The 24,214-nt window shown below is 39.5% G+C and overlaps 1 protein-coding gene across 5 annotated transcripts in view; it reads right to left on the reverse strand.

The window, feature by feature from the left end:
- Positions 1-24,214, reverse strand: part of LOC119657758 (band 4.1-like protein 4) — a 350,940-nt gene that overhangs the window by 154,306 nt on the left and 172,420 nt on the right. For all 5 annotated transcript variants that reach the window (XM_038064818.1, XM_038064816.1, XM_038064815.1 and 2 more), the window contains exon 5: positions 4,842-6,075. In XM_038064818.1, the coding sequence (XP_037920746.1) occupies positions 4,842-4,925 (84 nt within the window). In that variant the 5' untranslated portion in view covers positions 4,926-6,075. The remainder of the gene's footprint in view (positions 1-4,841; positions 6,076-24,214) is intronic.

Raw genomic sequence — 24,214 nt, forward strand, 5'->3', positions numbered from 1 at the left:
AAACGATATGAAAAGTACTTTTTGTTTGTCTTTTTTTGGAGCCACATAGCGAAAAAGACGATCTTTTTATATAATGAAACAATATTGGCATTGTTAATCCTGACATATGATTCGAGACAGATTATAAAGGAATAGGAGGGATCCGACTTCAATAAGGGAGTTCAGGGTTGATGACTATCATCACAAGGGTTGAGTACTTCAATAAATTCAAAGAGCGAGCTGCAAATGGCTTCAGGCAGTGACTTGCAATCACTTGCTACTCTGTGATAGCCGGTCGATACGTTTATGTATCTTCTTGGTGGCAGCTGAGGGAATCGGTGTGAAGTTTTCGTTATTCATCCCTTCCATAGGTAATTCGCAAAGGAAAAAGCAGATGTATGACGAAAATTAGGAAGCTTGGAAAAATTGGCGTTATTGGCGTCATTTATGGTCCCGACCGCCAAGACTAATATCTGATATCTGAAACTAAACCCAGTCAACAAGTATGTGGAATCGCGACATGAGTTTTGCAGAACTTATTCTATGATCGAAACTACGAGCTTAAGCATGGTGACGAACTTGGTGATGATTAATGAGGAAATAAAAAATCCTTTCAGCTTTTTCATCAGCAAAAAGCTCCATAACTATTGGCTTGAGCCAGGAATCTCTTTGTGTATCACAAGTTGACCCTTCAATGGCTACAATTATTGCTTCGTCGATTTCTTTATCGAACAAGTTTCGCCTTATGACGACTTTTTCAAATTCAGATGAGGCCTAAGTCTGACTTGAATTTGGTTGGTAACCTGTGTGGGCGGAAGATCTTATATGATAGTTGTTAGGACTTGGCTGAGAGAACTAAGAAAGTTGGAACTCAAGTGCAACCCTGGTTTCATCAGACAGCAGAAGGTAGTCGACGACAGACTGACTACTCGATCTTGACGGTGTATCTGGCAAAATCATCTCAATATTGGTGAGCGAAAAAGCGTCATGGATCGTTTTTACTATGGTCTTCCTACTTATATTGACTGCCTTGTCGCCATAGGAGGTGCGCCTCGAGTTGAAATCGCCCTCGAGAAGGTGGTTTGACTCTATCTGGGCTTGCAAGTCATGGCCGAATTGCTCAGTTTTAGAATCACATTTAATGCAGATAGAGACTACCAAAATTCGTCTACCATCGGTAGTTTTAATTATTGCCGTTGCAACCGTAGAAGTTTGCAGGTTCATGAATGCAACTTCCTCCAAAACATAGTTTTTTTCGGATTAGGAGGGCAGCACCTGAATTCTTATCGTTCCGAATAATGTTATATCCGATGAGGTTAACGTCATGCTTGTATTTAAAGTGAGTCTCCGAAATACAATAGAAGTCTGCCTTCAGGATATCGATTAACAATTGGTTGTGTGAGATCAGGGACCCGGAGTTAAGTGTGACAATACTCCACTACATAGGTTAAGGATACGTTTAATTGCAGCGAATTGCTCGTGCTGGATGCAGAAGCGAGAGCTTGACCAATCTCCGGAAACCCCTGTTTTGTTGCTTCGTGTTTGCTTGATTGGCTGCTTTTGAAGTGATTTCTAAGCAGCCTACGCATATGACATGGCTGGGGTGGTCAAACTCTGTGAAAGTTGAGCTACTGTTTGGTTGACTGAAGATTTCTCAATTGTCTTCCGGGCTTTGGCAGCTTCCCGTCTGGCTACCATTTCTTTAGAAGTTGGACACCCACAATCTGAAGGGGTATCAAGTTAATTCGACCATAATTGCTTCAAGGTCAGGTTCCCTCTGGAGATCGCGGATAAATATGGAGTGAGTTTTAAGAGATGGAGGGGATCTTGTGGTGGCACTAAGTCCTTGCTCTTTTATGAGCGACAGAAATTTGGCAAGTTCCTCTGTGGATTCCGCAAAGATGGCGGTTATATCACCCATCGTGTTTTTTAGGGTCACTTTTAGCCTCTTGTCCTTTAGCGATATCAGTAGTTGCGGTACATTAATATGAAATGTCGTAATTGAAGGAATTGTCTGCTTTTGGGTTTTAAGGTATTAGCAGAGGAGTCACTGACACTTGGTACTTGGAGAGCACTTTTAGCATTCACCTGTTGCTTTTTGGGATTGTTCTTCTGACGGAAGAAGTTGAACGAGTCTTCTTTGCTTCAAACCTGAAAAAAAGCATCTGATGTCTACGTCAGACCATATACCCAGTAAAAGTAGAGGCTAGACAACAAAGTGAACTATTCAATTTGGGGTCGAGTCAAGTTCGCAGTGCATTCGATGCATCTTTTATGTGTCGTGTGCCGTGTTTCTATAACACTTCTGCGTTCTAGCTTATGCAAACAGGCAATAAGTTAAAAACAACTGAGTGAAAAGTGATAAAATCACGCCGCCTTCTACCTTGGAACTGTTACTTAAGTGTAAAATCTCTATAACAAATGCAGAACACATCTACGACCTGGACTGAAAAGCCCCATCCGCCGCAAGTCAGGTTTATGTCCCGTAAAAATTCAATGCTTACCTAGGCTTAAAGGTAGAGCATGCCTTATCAAATTTCATTTTAGAAAATGGCAGGAATGAGGCCGCTCCTCACTCTACTTCATACACCAGTGGATCCCAAGAAAAGGGAGAAGTACGAGGATCGTATCTCCAGTGCATTGGTGGCAGATGGAGTAGCATTGATTTTCCCCTCCTTTGTTTGCAACATCCGAGTTGCGAGGTATGCGGCTCCTGAGCTACCAATTTTATTCGCTGCTTATTTTTCGTCCGACGCATAACTTTTATCTCAAGATCGACTATATTTTGGATTGCATCGCTCAGTGGTGCAAGTCTTAAATGCAATCTTCATTACATCTTATATTAGGAATGTTTTCTTACTGGTTTGAATTAGGAGTTAGTTTGTTAGGCGAAGTCTTAAAATGAAAGATTGCCTTGGAAGATATTTTTTCTTTTTATTGGCTAAAAGTTTCTAATCTATACAAATACGTATTTCGGGGACCAACTGTCTCCTTCTTCAGAGTTTTATCTTCTGAAATGGTGAATGGTGAAAGAAATGGAGTCAACATTTTGGGTTCATAGAAATTATTCTTCCAAGAGTAACTCTGCATTCTGATCTAACAAAGTTTCCGACACATTTAAGTTCAATTATTGAAAATGTAAATACGACTAAGAGTCATGGTAAAGTTCGACCCTCGGGACTTTTATTAAAGGTTTATGCTCCATTACTACAAAAAAAAAAACGACAAAAAATATATAAGACCGAAAGGAGGGATGGTTGCGGTCCTTGGAAATCCTCCGCAACCACAACCTCGAAAGTGTTTTTGACCTAAGTGTGTTGTCTGGCAGGACAAAGACTGGAGAAGAAGACGAAGCCTTCTTGTTCGTTGTACACCTGGGAGATCTTCTATGATGATGCTAGGGTTTGTTTAGTGAAAATATAAAAAATCTCGACTCTGATGTTGAGCAGGAATCTCTAATCGGTTTCTTTGTCTGTGAAAAGAGGCAGTTCTTGTCAGATACGAACTGCTCCATGTTCTAAGTGAAATAATGACTTCAACTTCTTCACTTCGGCCGTCCTTCCCAGTTGCAAGGTTACCGCATAGTTGGGCTTACTGACCAAAATAGATCTGATAAAATGTAGTTTATGTGTAGGATTGATTAGGTAAATTCTCTTCTTCAGGATTTGAAGATGAGACTAGTGTATAATGCGAAGAAGTTGGTTCAGCTAATAGGCAATGAGGAGCATACAGCTGACATATGTCCATTGAGCGTACTATTCCGTCAAAATCCCTACCATCTTCTTCCTAAGAAGTTTTTGAGCTTCAGGAGTACTTCATTAAAGCTGACTTCTGCCTTTTGCACGCGCCTAGTTTTTTCTCCCAACGACGGTATATACCATATTGTGGACGTCTTGCAGGAATGATTTATCGTCTGCGCAGGAAATGTTATTGCCTTTTTCATAAACTGGAGTCCATTGGCCATTGTGAATCGGCTTATCTTGGTTCGCTGATACCTGATCTTAGAGTTGATATTTCCAAGCTAGCTCCTGATGTGGCTTGCCATTCGGTTCACCATTGTCGTTTGTCGAGTTTTTAAACCCTATTTACTTTCAATGTATCGTGGGATACGCATAGGGCAATTACATATCAATTGAACGTCAGTCGCTTCCTCGGAAGACAATCTTTATTTATTTCATGAAGACAATGTACAGAAAACAAATTCTTTATTACATATTGTCCTCAGAAGGAGGAGCAAATAAATTGCTTACCTCAAGCTTAAAACTCGAGAAAGAGACAGAATCAGAGGACCCAAGCTGTAGGCCGTGGTAGGACCGGCATAGCCTTGGGTTCGGAGAGTGGAAGTAAATCTCGGGGTTCGCGAAGAGTACTTCAAAAATAAACTTTCGTCTCACCTCCATCCAGTGGTTTACCATATAAGCACATAGTAAACATTAATTAAAGGGAAACATAAATTGCGGGGGTAGTTATGAGATTAATTGAAGAACATAGCCAGGAAGTGACAGCGATTGTGTCAAAGCGAGTTTGACGATTAAGCCCCATCTGAGGATCCACGCCAAAATTCGGTGTAGTAGTGTAAAAATAAAATAGTAGCAGCAATATTTAATTGTAATGTGAAAACCTAGTAGCAATGAAAACCCTTTTTGGATAATATAATACATTTCTTTATATTTTTATAATTTCCCAAGTTTTCATCAAATAACTCAAAATGTTACTTCATTTCATGGGCGAGAGGGAGTAGGTTGATGAAAAAGTACCATTTCAAACGGTGAGCGCATCCTTTAGAAATTCACATTTGCTTTACTGGCGAAGCTAATATTATTTCATATGTATATATATATATTTAATGAAAGACCACCTACCTTAATTTCATAAATAAAGTCCGTTTCATCTAAAAGAACAATGCGGACGGATGTAATCCTCGATGGTCTGCATAGGCAATCCATTATGATTGTTTCGATGTCAAACTTTATTTCGATCACTACCTAAACTATCTAACGTTAAAAAAGTAAATTTTTTACATTAGCGCTTTATCACTAACACTTAATTTGGACACGCGAACCAACTATACACAATTTAGAAACTTTTATTGCATTTCACTGAAATTTTTATATTTTTCTCGCACTTTTTCTGCATTGAACACTTTTCACATGCAATAATACGGAAACTCTACACTGAAAAGCATACGTGGGAAAATTACCAAAAGGGGTTATTTGTTTACACACGTTATTTCCTACTTGTGCACTGACGGGGTGTTACGTTTTACACACATAGACACACTTGAACATTCATACATGTTCACTTTTCAAAACCATTTTCGTCATATATTGCAGGATTTCAAACAAGTTGTGGTTGCAGTGGCAGCTTCTTTTGTATCACCGATTTTGCCCGAACGGTAGAATATATGCCATACTCCAGCTCTTTAAATGATGATATCCATGCAACATCACCACCATCTTTCGCTTGGCTTAGCAGCATCTGTAGATTCGCCACGACAGTATAGATACGCTCAGGCTAAACGAAGTGAAGCTAACAATTTATAAACACACAAGTGCATCCTAGTTCTCCCTGGACTAGAAAACCATACAGAATATGTCTTCCTCAAACAGGACGGCATCCACACTTCCTGGAGTATGTATTATACTAAGTGGCAAACCTACTGCGTTTTAGGTCTTTGGTAAAAACGGTTCCGAGAGCGTTGAAATTTAAGCACTGTCTCTTTTATGACTCCGGGAGTAGAACGAATCCTGCTTCGATTTTATATCCACCTCGAGTCATCGAGTGTCATAACAGCAAATCATGAAGGGTTTTAAACGATGATAAAATCGACAGAAATACGACCACGAAGATATGGCATTACTGCTGCTGTGGGTGTAAGCTGACGGTGAAGTTAAAGTAAGTCCTGGTACTTGTATTTCTGGGTGTTGCAGCTCCAGATTCACATATTGTCCACATGAGTAATTTGAACGGCACCAATGTGGGGATGCACTCTGCCACTATTCAAACGAAGTCTCGTTCGATTATTATTACAAATTCTGAAAGTTTATTATTATCTCGGAGACGATTCTGAACCAGCTTACCATGTTATGGTGTTATCTGAAATGAAAAGGATAAACTTCTGTTTAACAACCGAATTCTTACTTTTAAAGGTAAATAATATGAAAGTTTTTCAATTTTGATTTGATTGCAAAAGATAAATATTTTCTTATGTTGAAACAAACAAAAATTGATTCTTTTATCTCCTCATAGACGCATTTCTTTAGAATTTTTAGAAAGGTAAGTTATGCTTGAATGTGGATTTTCCAAATCGTTGACTTGGCTTAATTTGCCTTTTCCAGATATTAAGAATAATTTAAACTGGATATGTTTGAACGAATTCAAATTGCATATTTTAAAATAAGATATATGAAATCATAGATGATATAATAAGGGCGGAAAACTGAGAAAAAATACTAAACTACAGGAAAATGTCTCTGTCCTGTAGGCCGAATTAGGGCTGCTCCTGATCAAAAATGTGAAGGGAAATGCTATCGTAAAAATACCTGAAACAGGATCACTCCTGCTGATAAAGTACCGAGAAAAAATCGAAGCATGTATTTTCAAGCATTGGAAGCAATGAAGACTGCAATTCGATGTTTCTACCGAAACATAGCGGTTGCAATGGCCAGGGTGATTTGATTTATTGTGGAAAATGCTGTATTTAAATTTTGGTAGCAAGTGCATAAACTAAGAAATAAACGCGCACAAACAGAAAACAACCAGCAGCAATCAAAGAAATAGAAACCCAAAAAATCTAGGCGCATGGGGAACCTATCAAATTTAAAAACAATTCCTTCAAAAAACAAACAGATAAACTGAATTAGCAAATTTCCCACCCCAAGTAGATTCACTAATAATGATGTGTTAATAGCAGTAATACTTCTAAAAAGATATATCTAGTTATGAATGAAGACAGCAAATAAATATACATATGATTGCCATAAAGCACTATATGGGGCATAGCACGTCAAACGCACCTTCGCGTCATTGTTGTCGCCTTCTGGCAAAGTAATCCAGCTCACCCCACGACTTCAGACAAAACTCGAATTCTTCCCACGGTGTTATGCGTCATATAGTGATCATTCATCCGACTTATGATAATGGGTTCCATTGCATGGCACAGCCAGTAATGGAGTTATAACCCTTTCTCAATGTGCGACACATACAATGTCACTTCCGGCTTTTTATCAACATGTCCACGAGCACCTGCATATACTAGCATATATATGGCGAAGTTTTTAAATTGTTATTTCAGGCTAAAGTACCTCTTCAAGCTCAGCTTGCGTGTGGTGAGCATTCGCTAGGATTGCCCACAGATTTTGTGACTGTAGGTTTTGCTTCGCTGCCCAGTACCCAGAGATGAGTTTATGAACGTTTTTGACATTTGAGTGACAGTGGTAGTCACTTCTTATGTCATGCTTTTATATAGTGGACATAAAGAGTACTGGCACGAAAAAGCTTTAATTTTCTCAGATTTTTGACAAAATAGTGGAGGCTGTTTTAGTGCTGTCGGAAGATACAACCAAGATCTACAAACTAATCGACGCTTTCTACATTCTGATCATCAATACAAATAAAAAAAATGCCGTGACCAGCCAGACTAAAAAGGTTGATTAATAAGTGTTTATCTTTAGTCCGACACTTCTTGCCTTCTACTCCAGAATCCAAAGTCATAAGGTCAGGCTCCATAACCCGAAGAGAAACCTATATGGCGTAGTTTATTGAGCCACACCACGCCTTCCAGACAAAGAAGCTAGAAAAAAACATCGGTGACAAGATGCATGCGACATTATGTGCTGCTCTGACAAAAGTTATTATTTTTTCCTCTTCCTGTGCCCTTCATTCGTGGAACCTTACAGACAAACTCCCTCTTCAGGCTGTTAAAGTCAATGAACAAAAGGTGGAGCAATGATCAAAACTCCGCACATTGCTCCACAATAGTTCCAACGCTGTTAACATGGTGAGTATAAAAGGATTTTCAGTGAGAGACAGTTTACTCTCTGTCGATGAACCTTTCGAAGTGCTAGTTTATACTTTCCAATATTATTTTATCCATTATTTTTACTATAGTAGGAAATATACAAATACCCTTCTATCTGTCATACTCGAAACTAACGGCATTCTTTAAAATCTTAGCGACTTTTCCCTTTTTCTTCTCACTCAGAAAGTTTTCAAATACCCAAGAATTACGAATAAGTAGAAATGCTCGTAGCAATTTTACTTTATATTAGGAGAGTAGTCCGTAGTTTGTCAGAATGTTACGGCAGCTTAATATCTGAAATAGGGAAAACTTCATCCAATGTGCTACGATGTGTTGTCACGCCCTATACTGAGCTCTTAGGGAGTAACAATTTGACGCAAAGGGGAAATTTTGACCTATTGACTTATAACTTTGTTATAATAGTAGGAATTTCTACCAAAGTTTTCTGCAGGCTGCCTGGGCCTACGATGAATTAAGGAGTTTAACAATAAATTTAAAAAATAAGTTAATATACTTTTATTAGCTATATTTTGGCAGATATCGATATGGAGTATTTCGGAGCCTAGACGTCATATAGATGATTTTTTTTAAGATTTTTCAGTTGGGTAGTTTCTGAGAATGGCCTTTTTATTTAAGTGATATCTGTATGACCATCCTTCCCCCATTTCGCAATCGGCTTCAAAACAAGGTCCTGATTTGGAAAATACTAATCGAAACCTTTCATTTCATCCCCCATATGACTATATTCGATAAAAAAAACTTTTGCATACATGGAGATCCCCTTAAATTTCATATAGACCGGTACAACTCACTGCATGCGTGGCTTTCAAAATCCTTACCTTTCCACCAAATTTGGTGTTAATTGATACAACCTTTTCTGAGAAAATTTCATGTGGCAGACTAACAGACGGATTGTCGATAGATTTGATCAAAACCTTAAAAAGCGTTGGTATTCTACTATAGTTTTTCCTCTCGATCGTGTGATACCTACATTCACCATGCATTAATATTATATTTCTAACTATGAGGCGTTTCCGTTAGAACTGATTACAGGCAAGCATTTTAGAAACCGCCGCTGTTGTTTAAATCAATGAACCAACACCAACAGCTTTACTACCAAACCATATCTTTATCTTCACGTGGTGATCACGTGGTGATCACTGCTTAATGGAAAACTAGAGGCGAAGAAGAATGAATAAGAGTAAGAGCCTCCAGCCTACTAGCTGGTTGGTGGTTGGCGGGGGGCCTTTATCTAGAAAAGCAACCTTACCGGACTGGGATTCTTAGTCAGTCAAAACTGAACCTTGTTGCTACATATTAGCTTTGGAAACATAGCAGAATGTGCTTGCGAAACCAATTTCGGAACATAAGGCTCATTCACGCTAATTCATCTATAGAGGAGGCTGCATAGTCCGAGAAAGGCACCTTCTAAGAGACAGTGAAACAGTGTACCCTCGAAGCCTACCTGCGGTATAATAGCAAAATCATACTTGGAGATTCTAACAGCAAAGTAGGAACGGAACCCGTATTCAAGCAATACGTTGGCTCCCATGGCCAGCAGAAAATAAGCAATGATCATCCAGATAGCGGTGTTACATTAAATTGTGGGAGAAAGGGATGCACAAACAAATGTGGGTCTAGTCAAACAGGACCACTTTCAACCATATTGACCAAGCGTAAAATGAACTCTGTCTTGATGAATATCAGAATATATACGCCATATACGGCCAATGCAGGAACGAATCACTTCCGTTACGGTGGCATGGTGCTCCCGGGTGAAATAATCACTCCATCTTGAAGCCTCAATCACCTGAAAAACGGTACGGCCTGGGAAAATCAACAGGGCTGTAAACAAGTACGGGGAACAACTGCACTAGACATGGAAATTTTACCTACGTATACAATGCGATGCTCATCCTGTCTTTGCAACAAATCATGGGAAAGCTGTTGTATTGCAACCATGAGTTGTATCACCTTTTCATCGATTTCAAGACCGCCTATAATAGCATAGTCGGGATTAAACGGCACACGGCCATAGAAGAATTTGGTATTCCCATCACACTAATGGGGCTGACTAGGCTGACCTTGACGAATGTGCGAGGCCAGATTTAAGCAGCAAGATGGCTTTCGGAACATGTCACCGTCCTCTTCAACTCCGCCCCCCCCCCCCATGGTGGCAATTTTTGATATTAAAATACGGGTTTGCTTTTTCTCAGTGCTTCTCTTTGGAACGTGGGATTGAACGTGGCCATTTACGAAACGTGAATGTCAATGTCAATTAATTTTTCCAGTGGCAAAGTGTTTTCTTTCAAGCTGATATTTGAGATTAATTATAATATAATGAAATTTTAGACCGAATTCCTAATCGATTTATGTACGTAAAATCATGAATGACATATTCTCCTTTCCAAATAAAGGAGTCCTAAAAACCAGTCCATTGGATATCCCTCCGCTCCCCCACCCCCCGCCCCCTCCAACATTCGTTTGCATTATTCAAACCTACTGTGATGAATTCAATGATAAAATATTAGCATCAGAACTCTAGGAACTAGGTTCCGAAATCTAGGCTGCAATGGCACTCCCACCCGAATTTGAAGTTCATTTGTTTATAGTTTCAACCTTTCTCGATATGTTTTGGCAGAAATTCTAGGGATGAGTGTATGAAGTCGACTGAGGCATAGCCTCTGAGTTCATGACAAGTGACTTAAATTTATTGCTCACAATGAAGACGACTCCCAAGTCCTGCTTTCGTTGTTTTTTCCGTTAATATAAAACAGAACCTTTAACGTCATAATCAAGTTGTTTTGACTACTATAAATTACGTGTATTATTTTCGAATTATCCCTGTGGAATCTAGCTTTCGAATATTATAAGAATCAATAGAGTATTCCATGTTTCGCTGTTTTCGGCCCATGTCTGAGGCTGTATTCCTGATCTATTCGAAATAGGTTTTACCAAAAAGAGTTCGCTGATATGTGAATATGTACTGCCCGATGCTGGCTACTACCGTCGCCAACCTTATCCAGCGGTTCGTACGGGGAGATTACGCTTCGATTTGGCTACGAAAGTGTCTTGATTGAAATCGAACATTCTTCATGCACTAAACCGTTTCCTCTGTGAGTCTAGTATTCTATACGTTTTTTTCAGTTAGCTGTATTTCTTCTGATTGTTTTTTTTTTTATATTTTCCTTAAATTAATATCCCTCGAGTGTTTGAAAAATCGTTCAGCCCACTCCGACGATAAAGTTTCTTACCATCCTCTGTAATCGATTTTAGTTCCCCATGAGCAAGTGCCCTCTTGGTTTGTCAGTACCGTTTAGTATTTCTTTTTACTTCTGCCCGTTTTTCTTCTTTTCCATAAGTACCCCTGCCTATTAGTTGAATTCCCCCTTGTATTACTATATCCTTGCGCCAACCTCAGTACTCGTTACCTATCTTTTGAATCTGGTCCTCAAAACAACTTCGACATTAATCAACTAGGATTGCATTCCGACCAACTCAATGCTTTTTATATCATTTTACCGCACCTGTGATGCCCAATTTCGGTAAATACAGAGATTCCAATTTTTTAACTCAAGAAATTTCGCTGAACCTGTATTTTTTGAAAAGAGCCTATTTTTCTTTAAAATTAAAAGATTCTAGTGGCGATATTTTATCTGTGATGCCAGTGTTGAACCCAGGTCTCATTGGATTACTTTCTACAAGCGATATATCTCCCTCGGTGCCAGGATAGTTTTCACTTTTAATTTCCTACCTTTGAAAAGAGGTCAGTCTCCCAATGGTAATCTACAAAAAACTAAGATAAGAATCCAGATGATTATCACCTGATTTTTTTTCTTGGAGGACCAAGGATTCGTGTATGTACCCTTATTTCTTGGCCCTAAAACTATAGTCGTATTTCATTTTGCTCTTTTTCTATCTAACTTTGAAAAAGACAATTTGGACAACTTTATGGATTCCTACCAAATGCTGGAACTATTATATTAATCATATAGAATCATAGGGTATCATAAATTTGCAATTACTATTGCTTCAAAGAGCAATCATTACCAGCATGAATCGTGAAGATTAGGTGTCAGTAAGATTATTAGTGGAAAATCCCATTTTCACTTTGTTACATACATAAAACTACTATTAAAGTATTACTTTATCAGTCAGATTATAAGGTTTAGTAAATTGAGATCAGGTGCAAGTCCAAATAGTCAACACCACAGGTGAGGGTTGAGGTTAATCTCATGAACAATGCAAGCTCGTTAAGAGTCTGAAACGAAGGATGCTTTAAGAACTCATTGAAGAAACTTTTTCCTCGCACTGAGTCATTTCTTGCAGTAATTTCAGTAATTTGCGGGATGAAAAAATTCTGCTTCACAAGCTGTAAGATCGCATTACACACATTACTCTGCTCAAGAACCAGGAAGCCAAACATCATAGCTATTTTCATAGGACTCCATGCTTTGAAGTCACCTGAGGGTATGCATAAATTATCGTTCACCGAGCACTCCAGGCACACTTTTTACGCACACACGTACGACTTGTTACATATAGCTGCGAGGGTAAAATATGCATGCAAGTTCTTTTCGCACTATGCACTTATAACTTGCTCCGGAGCCAGTAAAATGGAATAAGCTGTTCATAGTCCTGGCTCCCATTAATCTATTTCACAATTAAAGTCTAATGAAAACATTTTGAAAATCGTTTAATCTGGAATGAAACCTTGCGCTCCTTTCATCTGATTTGAATGCTTCGTCTGCGACACCCTCCATTGTCATAAGGAAGACATACCAGCGTGAGTAGATCGACTGGGCTACGTACTCATATTTAGGACGACGGGATATTGCTGGCACTGTCGCAATGTTCGTGTCAATTTATTGTTGTCTGATAAATTGCTTCCTTGCAAAGAAGAAGGATACACACAGCAAGTTGGAATTAAACTTGACATCAAAGGAAACGATAACACACATAGGTAGGATTTCTTCTTTTCAGGACGCTTCCGTACAGGGATCCCTGCCAAGACGAATGCTTTGTATAACCGATGCATATGTATGTCAGTTTGTGCGACGGAGCAAGAGTGCAGTGAAAAATTGTCTGACTGTTGTGTCTACTTTTATTAGCTCGACAAATTGCACTGTTCCGATGCCAAGTCGCATCCCAGCAAGATTTTGTTGCGTGAAAGTATCTTCATATGTGTCTGGATGAATATACTTTGCATCTACTACTTTATTAAGGAATATATTTGAAAATTAGATATGACTCCTAACGGAATTGGTTTCAATGCAAAATAAATCAAAAGTTGATTGAGAGGTATGAAGTCAGCAAAGATGAAAAACTTCAAGGTTGGGATCAATTGAGACTGATGGAAGTTCCACCTGCGTTCCCATTATAATTACTTGAGGCGGTTGCATACTTGTAATTAAAGGTGAGAAACATGGACTTATGAATAAATCTAACTATGTTAGTCAAAATTTCCACTCGTAAACAGACTTACATTTGGAAAACAATTTTAAGTGATTGAACAATCAGCGCTGACTGTGGCATGGATCTCAGTAGGAGTTGATAATTGATGAACCAGACAGCACCCCACTTCGATTTAGAATGAGAAAAGGAAACCAAATGAAAATCAGAACTGCTGCGAATTATTTATCATGTAGGGAGTGGAGAACACTTTAGGTTACCAAACATACGAGTATATTCACGAGTATTGCAAGCAATCCGATACCATTAAATCAGTAGGTGAGAAGGAAGTGATAATTTGTCGCTAAGATTCGAATATTGAGAACAATATAATAATAAAAGGAGAACAAGTTGGGAAGATTCAAAGTCTTGAATTTGCACAGATGCGGCAGGTTTGACCTATTATGACTTTGTTAGTAATAGTTAGATTTTCACCAAATGGTACGGTCATTCTCTAGGCTACATTGCTGCAAAACTTCGTGATTCTAGAATGAATTTAAGAGGGGTTTCTTGCCAAATACTAAAAAGTATAGTAATGTACTATTATTAACTTTATTGAACAGGTATCAGTATGGAGGATATTTAGGAGCCTAAGCACCATACAGTGGCAGCCTCTTGATTTCTTTCAACTTTTTCGGTTGGGTAGTTTCTGAGAATGGGTCCGTTAAAGAAATCATCACTTTCAACCCCCCGTACTCCCCACCTTTCCAACAAATATCAAAACTAAAAGTACTAACCGAGACGTTTCATTTGATACCCCACATGATTATATTTGATGAAAAAAAAATTACATCCACCTTTTGCATGTGTGGCGCGGCAGGATTCGCGGCATTCGAAATTTATTTCGAACTGAGTAGGTGACGAGAAACGTCAGATGAAAAAAATAATAATAATAAGTAAAAAAAAAGACAATTGGCAATCATTGTGAAAAGAACGAGTTTTGTGCAGAAAGAAAATAGTTACGGACGGAAATCAGTATAATTTCTAATATCCCGGATTTATAATAGGAGTAGTTTTTTGAATTTGTGTATTGAACTTTGTTAACTACGAGAACTTTGTAAAATACAAAAAACATGCCAGAAAACTATTTCAAACGTATCTGGTTTGTTAATTTTACCTGGAATTCCGGACGAATTGTCTAGATATTATTAAGTTTTCATTAAAGTGAAGGGATAAACATCGGTTCAACCTGGAAAAGAACACAAGCTTAAATTCGACGCGAAGTGAAGAAGAGGACAAATGAATTTATTTGACATAGTGTGGAAAGTGAGGAAAGACTCCCGATTATGGAAGTGTGGAATTTTCTCCCAAAAAATTTCATGAAATTTCTGCAGGAACGAGCAATTCAAACATGACTTTTGATAAATGAGCAGAAACGCCAAAAAAACGCCACCATTCTTCAACATAGCCAGCATATTGGCATGAGTAATTGAAAATAGGTTTAGATAATTTGGAGAAAGAAGTTAGGATCTGTTGATAGTGTCGAACGGTCCGCATATCTCGTCCTCACTCTTTTTGTGGGATACAGGGCATCCGCACAATCTTTCCTTTCTTATTGCTATCTTTCCCCCAATTTGTTTTAATGATACTGGACTGTAGTTTCATTATCAGCAATCTAATGCTGTCTAATTGATAAGTTTACAATAGCGGACAAGCACAAAGCCGAACACAGCATGAATGACGATCAGGATTCGAACCCAGGGTAACGAAATTGAGAGGCTGACACTCAACCTATTCAGTGGATAAGCTTACAAGGAGTCGATAGAACAGTCTGGTGTCTTAACCTACCTTTATTTATATATCATATTATATTCCAAGGTTTCCCGAATTTATTTTGACCATGAGTTGTCAGAGAGAATTAATAGCACACCTTCACGTTGTTTTTTCATCAAACAATATTTTAATATAGTTACCAGTATCACACTAAAATAAACGTTTACTAGGTAAGGGTAAGACGCGCACGTCTGACCGACGAGGCGGGTGCAAACAGGATATTGACATCAACATTTTAGCTTAAAATAAAGAGTCCTCAATAGTACAGTGCCAATGGAGACTTCCGATACGGAGGAAAATGAGGTCTACCGTGAGAACTACTAATGCGTATTCAAAGTGACTGCAGCGTAAAAGGTAATTGCTACGGATTGCAAGACTGGCAAAAGGTTGTAGTGACCGCGGCTGCGCGACGGGAGCGAAATTTCATTCGGCTCTTTCTTAATTAATTTGCTTAAACAATGCATTTAATAGTGTGCAATTGCCTTAATGTTCGCCGCAGATTGCACATTATTCAATGCATTCGAGCGAATTGATCTTGATAGGAGGCGAATGATTTGCCGCATCTGCAGGCGCATGCGCATGTTGCCGCAACATTGCCGAGTGAGAAAGGCTATGTAGCGGGAATAGAAGCGGTGCACGAACAAAGCACAGCGGGAATGTTGCTGGGCGAGTGTAGAGGAACGGGTGTGAGGTTTTTGATCTGGAGGAGTGAAGTTTTTGATCTGGAGGAGTGAGGTTTTTGATCTGGAGGAGTGAAGTTTTTGATCTGGAGGAGTGAGGTTTTTGATCTGGAGGAGTGAGGTTTTTGATCTGGGGGAGTGAGGTTTTTGATCTGGAGGAGTGAAGTTTTTGATCTGGAGGAGTGAGGTTTTTGATCTGGAGGAGTGAAGTTTTTGATCTGGAGGAGTGAAGTTTTTTGATCTGGAGGAGGTCTGGTGGACTGGGAGAAAGAAGGCGCCGCGAGTACTGAGAAGGAAAAGAGACGAGAAGAAAAAGAGGAACAAAAAAATGAATATTTAAAGTCTTGGAGAGGAGAGAAGAAGATCCGGAAGATGTGAAGGTTTTCGCGAGCGAAAGAAAATTCCGTGAATAATTTCAAATCATGGACAAATCGTTCAATCGGTAACAAATCATAAATGCACAGTGGTTTAGGGCAAGAAAGTAGAGTGCTTTGCGTTGTGACGGGATTGGTTCATTTTCAAACGGGGATAAATTCCGGAAAAATTTTCATTAATAGAAAAAGACAGATTTTGAACAGCTAGGAAACGTGCGAATTCGAGCATAATATAATCATCGTTTCAGTAAGAGTTTAAGCAATACGCCTGCTGGATGACAAGTGTTACATATATATATATTAACACATATATACACATATATATATATTCATGATTAATTGTACTTAATTGTTTTTTTTTATAAAAATTTTTTTAGAACCTGTTACACCAGCCGCCAACCGAGCTCGGAGGGACGACCTGGGTGAGTCCTGGTTATTATTTTCCTTTTATTTATTTTTCTTTTTTTTTGTTGTTTATTATTATTAGTTAAGTTCTCTTTGAATTTTACCATATTTTTTTTTCATTTTATTTTTTTTATTGTAATGATAATTGAACTCTGATAAATAATGAAGATTGAATAATACTATCGTCGTTTGAGGACTTCCTTCTTTTCTAATCCTCCTTTCCCTCCCCGCGGAATTCATATGAAAGGGACATCCTCTAATAGAATAACTGGCCGGAGGATGTCAAGGAAGGGCGGGAACCTCACAGGCCGCGCCTCGTACAAGATCTGAAGCGGAAGAGACGGCAATCGAGACGGTGATCCGTCGTGGATCTTCCCCTCCTTGATCGCGGCACTCGGGTCCGGAGACTTACGGCTCCACGCGCGCGGTCGAGCCGGTTTTTTTTTATTCTCCAATTTAGCTCGCGTTCTGGTTTTCATTCGACAGGCCGTCGCGAAATCCCTTGTAAAGTCAAATTTAAAATCCGGTGCGACCCACGCATCGGAAAAGACACGTTGTTTTAAGTAATGAAGCGCGAGGGATCAAAGCGCTCAAAGGACCCCCCCACATTCCCGAGCCTGGCTAGCACAGAGGCGTGTCGACCGAGAGCTTTGATAGAGCTTCAATCTTTGTGGGCAGACCTTCACGGTCAATTTTGCCAATTTGTTTAGCTTTTTGGGATAGCTCTGCCCTCTAGGTCGTTATCGGCCACTCAGGATGATCGACTTGATCTCCTATCTCCACAATGATCATTACAAGGTGTCACTGTGATCATAATATATTGTCTAAATGATTCAGATAATAAACTGTTTGGACATTTGATCAGAAAGCAGAAAGAGGTCTTGGAAACCGTAATGACAACAATGAGAGTTTTGTCGATTTCTCGTGGCGCATTCTTCTAGGACACAAAATGTCAATTGAACTTCAACTGATGGGAAGCTGACAAAAATCGATATGTGTTGTCCTTACCGCCGGAAAATATTGATGATCTCTGCAGAAGAGAATTTTCGAATACGCTGAAAAGCGACATTAATACCGCACAGTTACGTGTGGCTCCTCATCACCGATGATGGAAAGTTTATAAAATGTAGATCCTTACTAAAAACACAAGCGAAATCATCTCTGTCATTAATGTATAACTGACAATTTTCCCGGTAAACTGCTCTCGGAATCCTCAAGAGTCTCTGCAGAGCTGCTACTCCACTTATTTAAAATTTCTGAATCAAAAGTTTCTATAAAAGTTAGAAAGATGCGGGTGACTGTTAAGAGCCCGCTCGTCTTGACCGTTACAATTGGAAAAAGTATTTGTGTGCTTCATAAAGATAATAATGAGATTAATTGTAAAAATGCTAGGTTAGTTTCCTGTTAGGATATTTCTGTGCCGACCACATTAACACCCTTCAGATCATTATGGAGTAATCCGCGAAGCTCAGATCTTCGCCCCACCTGCTGCGACAGCGTTTACAGGGGATATGTCTGGAATAATCAATCCAGGGGGAGAATTTCAAGGATACTAAAAACTACTAACTAGTGAATACATTCACATTCACAACACAGGCCTCCGTAACACTTATAAGGGCTAATGGATGTCGTAATAACCATAGTCAACAGATATTCTGGAGATGAAGTATCAACAAATGACCTTCACAATCACCTGAAGAGCGTTATCATTGATACGACCACAAACATACTTGGCCCCAGCCGCAAGAAAAGTCGGAACAGCTGGCTTGACGATGAATGTAAACCAAAAACGGAACAGAAGAATGCTGCATACCAAGTAATGTTGCATTCTTAAAGAATGCGGGCATTCGCAGGGACCTACCACGAACTCCGTCGAACGGAGAAGCCACTCCACAGACGGAAGAAGCAACCCTGGGAGAACCAACAGGTCTGTGAACTCGAAAAGTACAGGGAGCAACCGAACCAGGCGCGGAAGTTTTACCAACAAGTCAGCAGGATGAAGCCTTATACACCTCGATGCTCATCCTGCCAAAATAAAGAGGGAAATCTGATTTGCGACAGAATGGACATATTGGAGCGATGGCTTGAGTAGTTTAATGAACTACTGAACAACCTGAACATCGGAGAGTTGGAGGTCCCGTCAACTGAAGACGACGGACAAATACTGCCACCACCAAGTGTAGAAGAAACAGTCCGTGCAATTCATCGGCTTACAAATTATAAGTCGCTAGGAGTCAATGGAATTACAGCCGAATTAGTTAAATATGGAGGCGACCAATTACACCAAGTGGTTCGTCAACTTGTGCTCAAGGTGTGGTACAGCGAATCAATCCCTGACGACTGGCAAAGAGACATTATCTTTCTCATACATAAAAAGGGAGATATCACACAGTGCAGCAATTATAGAGGTATCAGGTCGTTGAGTACCACCTATAAGATATTCTCCGCTATCTTGCTAGGTCGGATAGCCCCATACGATCAGAACATCACTGGCTCATATCAAAGAGGCTTCATTCCATGCAAATCAGCAAACATATCAGATTTTCTCTCTGTGGCAAGCGATGGAAAAAGTGTTGGAATATGCCGCTTATGACAGCATAGCCAGAGTAAAACTGTATATGACCATGAGAGAATTCGGTATCCCGACGAAATTGGTAAGACTAACTAAGCTGACCCTGACCAATGTGCGAGGCCAGATGAAAGTAGCAGGATCACTCTCAAGACCATTTGACATCAACAACGGTCTACGACAAGGGGACGCCCTATAATGCGTCCTCTTTAACCTGGCCCTCGGGAAAGTGATCCGCGATGCTGAGGTAAATGCAAGGGGTACGATCCTCTTTAAGTCCACCCAACTACTGGCCCATGCTGACGATATCGACATCATGGAAAGAACCACCCGAAACGTACAGACTGCCTTCATACAGATCGAGGAGACGGCGCGAGATTTTGGGGTGCACATCAATGAAGGTAAGACAAAGTATATGGTGGCAATGTCAGCACCAAAAACCAACCAACCAACAACGTTGATATGTTATTGTGCAGAGGGAAAAAGAATGCAAAGGCCATCGGGCATGGTTATAAAATGAAGCATTCACAGAAGTGCCTAGAGGAAGGAATTTGTGTGAATCGTATGCATGAGAAACAGATACATCTCTTTGGGGGTTAGCACGTGTGGTACGATACACAAGTGCAGCTTCCTTTTTTTGAAATCGGTCGTAACACTGGGCCACCACTCCAGTTCGTTCTGCAGTCAACCTACAGCTCAGATTAAGGTGGTCTTTTAACACTGCTGTGACTGCAATATTTTCGTTACTCTTCGTGATGCATGGCCGTCTACTCAACTGGAACTTATGGGACAGACCGTGTACGTGCAGCATAGTCCGTTGAAGATGTTCAAAGTTGACTTGGTGACTTGAGAGACTACCAAAAAGAAAATGTCAGCTATCTGGAAGTCCATATTATTATCAGAACCTGACAGACACTGTAAATGATTTCATCGAAGCATTGACGAGATTCGCTTGATGCTGACAGCAAGTTCCATAATAGTAGAGCTAGACAACTGGGGAACGCAGCCACTGGATCGAGGCAATGAGGGGTGAATAATCCAAGAATGAACAGAAGTTAATGTAACAGATTCGCATTTCCCAGATTTAATCAATTTCTCCCCCTCTTCAAGCAAAGTCATCTTTTACTGTCAGAAAGTTGTTGCAAATGTAAAATGGGGGCGCTTTCCTCATTTCATGGGAATTAGATCTTTTCCTTACTTTCAACTCCATTAAATCCACTATTTCTTATTCCATTAATTTTAATATAACTGCACCCATCCACAATTCAATTTGTTTTAATGCATTGTGGATTATTCGATAAGAAAGTCTCCCATTGCACTTTCCTTTTTGCCGGAACGTTCGGTTACTTGGCACGTTTTCATTTTGCTCTTTTTAATGAACACAGATTGAACTTAATAGTCCGAAGCACACTAAACGAACCTCCTAATTTGCAAAGCATAAAACACCGATCTCTTAAATTATAAAGAAAACATGAACCCTATGATGGAAGAATTTACATCACAATAACCTATTATTTACGGCTATTTTCCTCGAAAGGTTATGCACCATTGATAGATACCGTCGAGCATTATCATTAAGGTCAAAGTTATTTTTACGCCGATGGCTTCTTCGACTCATCCATCGACGAAATCAATTCATTCTAAGCCTTCAATTTAGAGCCCATTGGGCATTTAACCGAGCGTCTGTATCATTATAGTAAATGTACCGTAAAATATTGAAGGTATCCTCTAGCAATCAAATGAGTACAATAGCTTGTCGCGTTACAATGACGCAACATGGAGCTCCGCAACAAAGAACTGCTAACGAAAAATCTTAATCTTAACCTTGCCACCAAGAAGCGAAGTAAATGAGACCCGGTTTCTTTTGAAAAACGTCTCCGCCACAATGCCGCGATTATCTGTATTGTATGCAGGAAATTTTGAAGTGTATAGATTACTCGTATCTCATTGCCCGAGGAATTATCTTGTCAGGTACGTACGAGAAGTGAATTAGGCACGGTTACGGGTTTTTTGTCATCTTTGCGTGACAAAGGTACGCCCGTTGTGAACGCATGCAGTGGTTAATTAATTCTTCACACTTGAGGCTCCAACACTATTTTTTAGTAAGAGAATGTTGTCTAATTGACACAGCACCAAAGGGGGTATATGCTTACATGTGTATCTGGCAATCGAATATTAAGATGTCTCCCTGGACCCAAAACTTTAAGCGAAGTACTCACTGATATTCGGGTGCCTAATTGAAAATTGCTTAGCAACATCTGAATATGAATGTCTGGGGAAAATGATATGCTGTCTCGATATCTGATACGCAATTTAGTCAATCAGCCGAATATGTAGTCGAGAATCTGACAACCTCGTCATGCTAGAACAAAGAGAAGTATATTTGCTGTAGTTCTTTATGGAAGTGTTTCTCCTCGCCCGGGCAGAACAGTAAGGGATACTTCAATAAAATATGAAACTTCTATTCTTTACTCGACACACAAGGTCACATAAATTCATACAATCTCTCCAAGATGCCACGAACAGATTATCTCTCTTCGGAGCAACTTTTGCTTTCGTCAGCAGAAAACATCTATTTTTCAATCCAATCCATTTCGATTTCATCTGGGAAGAGATATAGTTTGGGAAATACATATATGTACGATGTACATTTGCAGGAGAGGGTGGGTGATTGGACCATTAAACATTTCGCATACAAATTCGATTAATGAATAGAACGACCGAACTATTAGCGATGACCCAAATATGGAATAGTCAACATTTTCTTATAGGCACAATCTTAAAAGCTCCTATGAGCCATAAACATGCTAATTTCCCTGCAACTCCTACGCAATTTTCTTACTCAAACGACTTGTTATCGTGTCTGTTTTATTGACTCTAAACGTTTATTTTATTGGAATTTTTAATGAAAGCATAAATTAAGCAATAAAATTGAAAATTTCCTTCCGTTAATGGGGCGGTTCGCCAGGTAAATTGGCACTTTGCAACCGATCATCATCGTCATGTGTAGACCTAAAGGCTGTTTGCAATCACATTCTGATTTCTGGATGACCATTTTGCCGGCAATAATTTTAACTATTTTAACCCTTTGATATTTTTGGTCAAGTTATTATCTGATATAATGACAAGATTCGAGAAATGCTTAAGTTCAACGTTGAAGATCTAAATAAGCCTTTCGAAAACTGTTCCATGGGGTTGAGAGACCAAAGTAAGCCGCAATCTGGCCAGCTTAAAGAGGTAAATTGGCTAACATCTAGGTTCAGACTGTACGCCTCGGTGAGCTGATTGCACGCAAAAAGTACCTCAAAGACACATATCTATCATTATTGCGCCTTAAGATAGTTACTGGTAATGCCAGCTGTGATTGAATTGTTTTTCAGATTCTTATATGCTTGAAGCAGGTTGACCAACCTTGAGAATATGTAGGTAGTCAACATACTAAGGTTATATTATATAAGGAAAGAAGAGAGTTGTGGAAAGTGGCAATGTTGTGAATTTATCACATAAAATTAAATGGTATATACCAATTCCACACTGAGTTGAAGAGGTGTGGTGATCGAGAAAAGCAGTGCTTTCCAATCACCTATATTCTGTATCTTTATCGCTGATTAAATCGGATCAGACATAAAACAACAACCACAGCATCGAGAAAAGGATTACGAGTTTTGAATTTGGAAAGTACATACCCTCCCTCTTCGAAACTACCCTCCCTCTGGAAACAGGAATTCCAGCTCACTATAAACAGGTCAAAAGGGATAAAGAGATGTCTTGATATATCAGGAAATGAAAGCAATAGGCAGTGCTATATTTGACTCTCGTATGCATATTACTTTCAAAAGCGCAACACACTCTGGGACAAGAGAGAGAGAATGCGGCACAGCTTTTGTCATCCACAAGAACATCTCCGCAATATCACAGATTTGACACCAAATAGAATTCGTGTGCTTCAAGTGAAAACTAAATTATTCAATGTCTTTCTAATCAATATGTTCCAACGGAAGACAGAGACCACTCAGTGAAAGAGGAACTCCACAATCGCCTAGAGCCAATATTTGATTGACTATGGTCTGCACATACGACGGATTTCAATATAATTGGTACTTACGTCGATTATCACCTGTCGCCAGTTTCTGAATTGGGTCAAGGGACTTTCGGGCACTACTAAGCCATGCAACTGATACTTTCAAATCCATTTACCCAGTCCTGAAAAACAACATCCCAACACCTCTAAAAGTCAAGCTGTTTTGTTACAATCCGTCCCCTTCTTATTTTCACCTTCATTTTCTGGTCCGATAGCTCGAACACTCCGACTCAATGAGCGCAGAATCCAACTAGATCCTCCACAACACCTGCCAAACGCCCTGACACCGTCCTAGCCCGTCATGTCCTCAACTTCCTCACTAAATGTCAAATGCGTCCTAATTCCCTTATTTGCCAGGTCATGCAGATCGAGATCGTCGAAGAAAATCTTCTACGAACTTATCTGTTCCCTCAAATCCTCGGCCGTTCATACCCGAAAGCTCTTTTTTTACCCCAACGGTAGAGTTGTCTTCTACACCGGTAACTACTCCTCATCCAAATTTTCGAAACCCACTCATCCCCAGAATCAATCCTAGCTTTCTTTTCCTAAATCTTTCCTGCATGCACCCCATCCCAACCCACATCCTAATTCCTCCACCCTCCCGGCCGATTTTATCTACATTTCAATAAGTGGAGGTTTCCTCCAAAATAATTTGTCAATTTTTCTTTAGAATACTCTTCAAGTGATAAGTTAGTTTAGTCCCTAGTTTACACCTTAGATTAAGTTAAATTAGAATAGAAGAATAGAATGAAATAAAAATGTTGTTTTTCGTTTTTTCCTGTTGCCACCTTAGGTCACGCTGCTTTTTTTTTTTTAACAATTTAGGTGTTTAACTCAAAAAGGGCGTCCATGGATCACAATAGAGGAAGTAAGTTTCTTCCG

The sequence above is a fragment of the Hermetia illucens genome, chromosome 5, assembly GCF_905115235.1.
Source record: "Hermetia illucens chromosome 5, iHerIll2.2.curated.20191125, whole genome shotgun sequence".
NCBI lineage: Eukaryota > Metazoa > Arthropoda > Insecta > Diptera > Stratiomyidae > Hermetia > Hermetia illucens.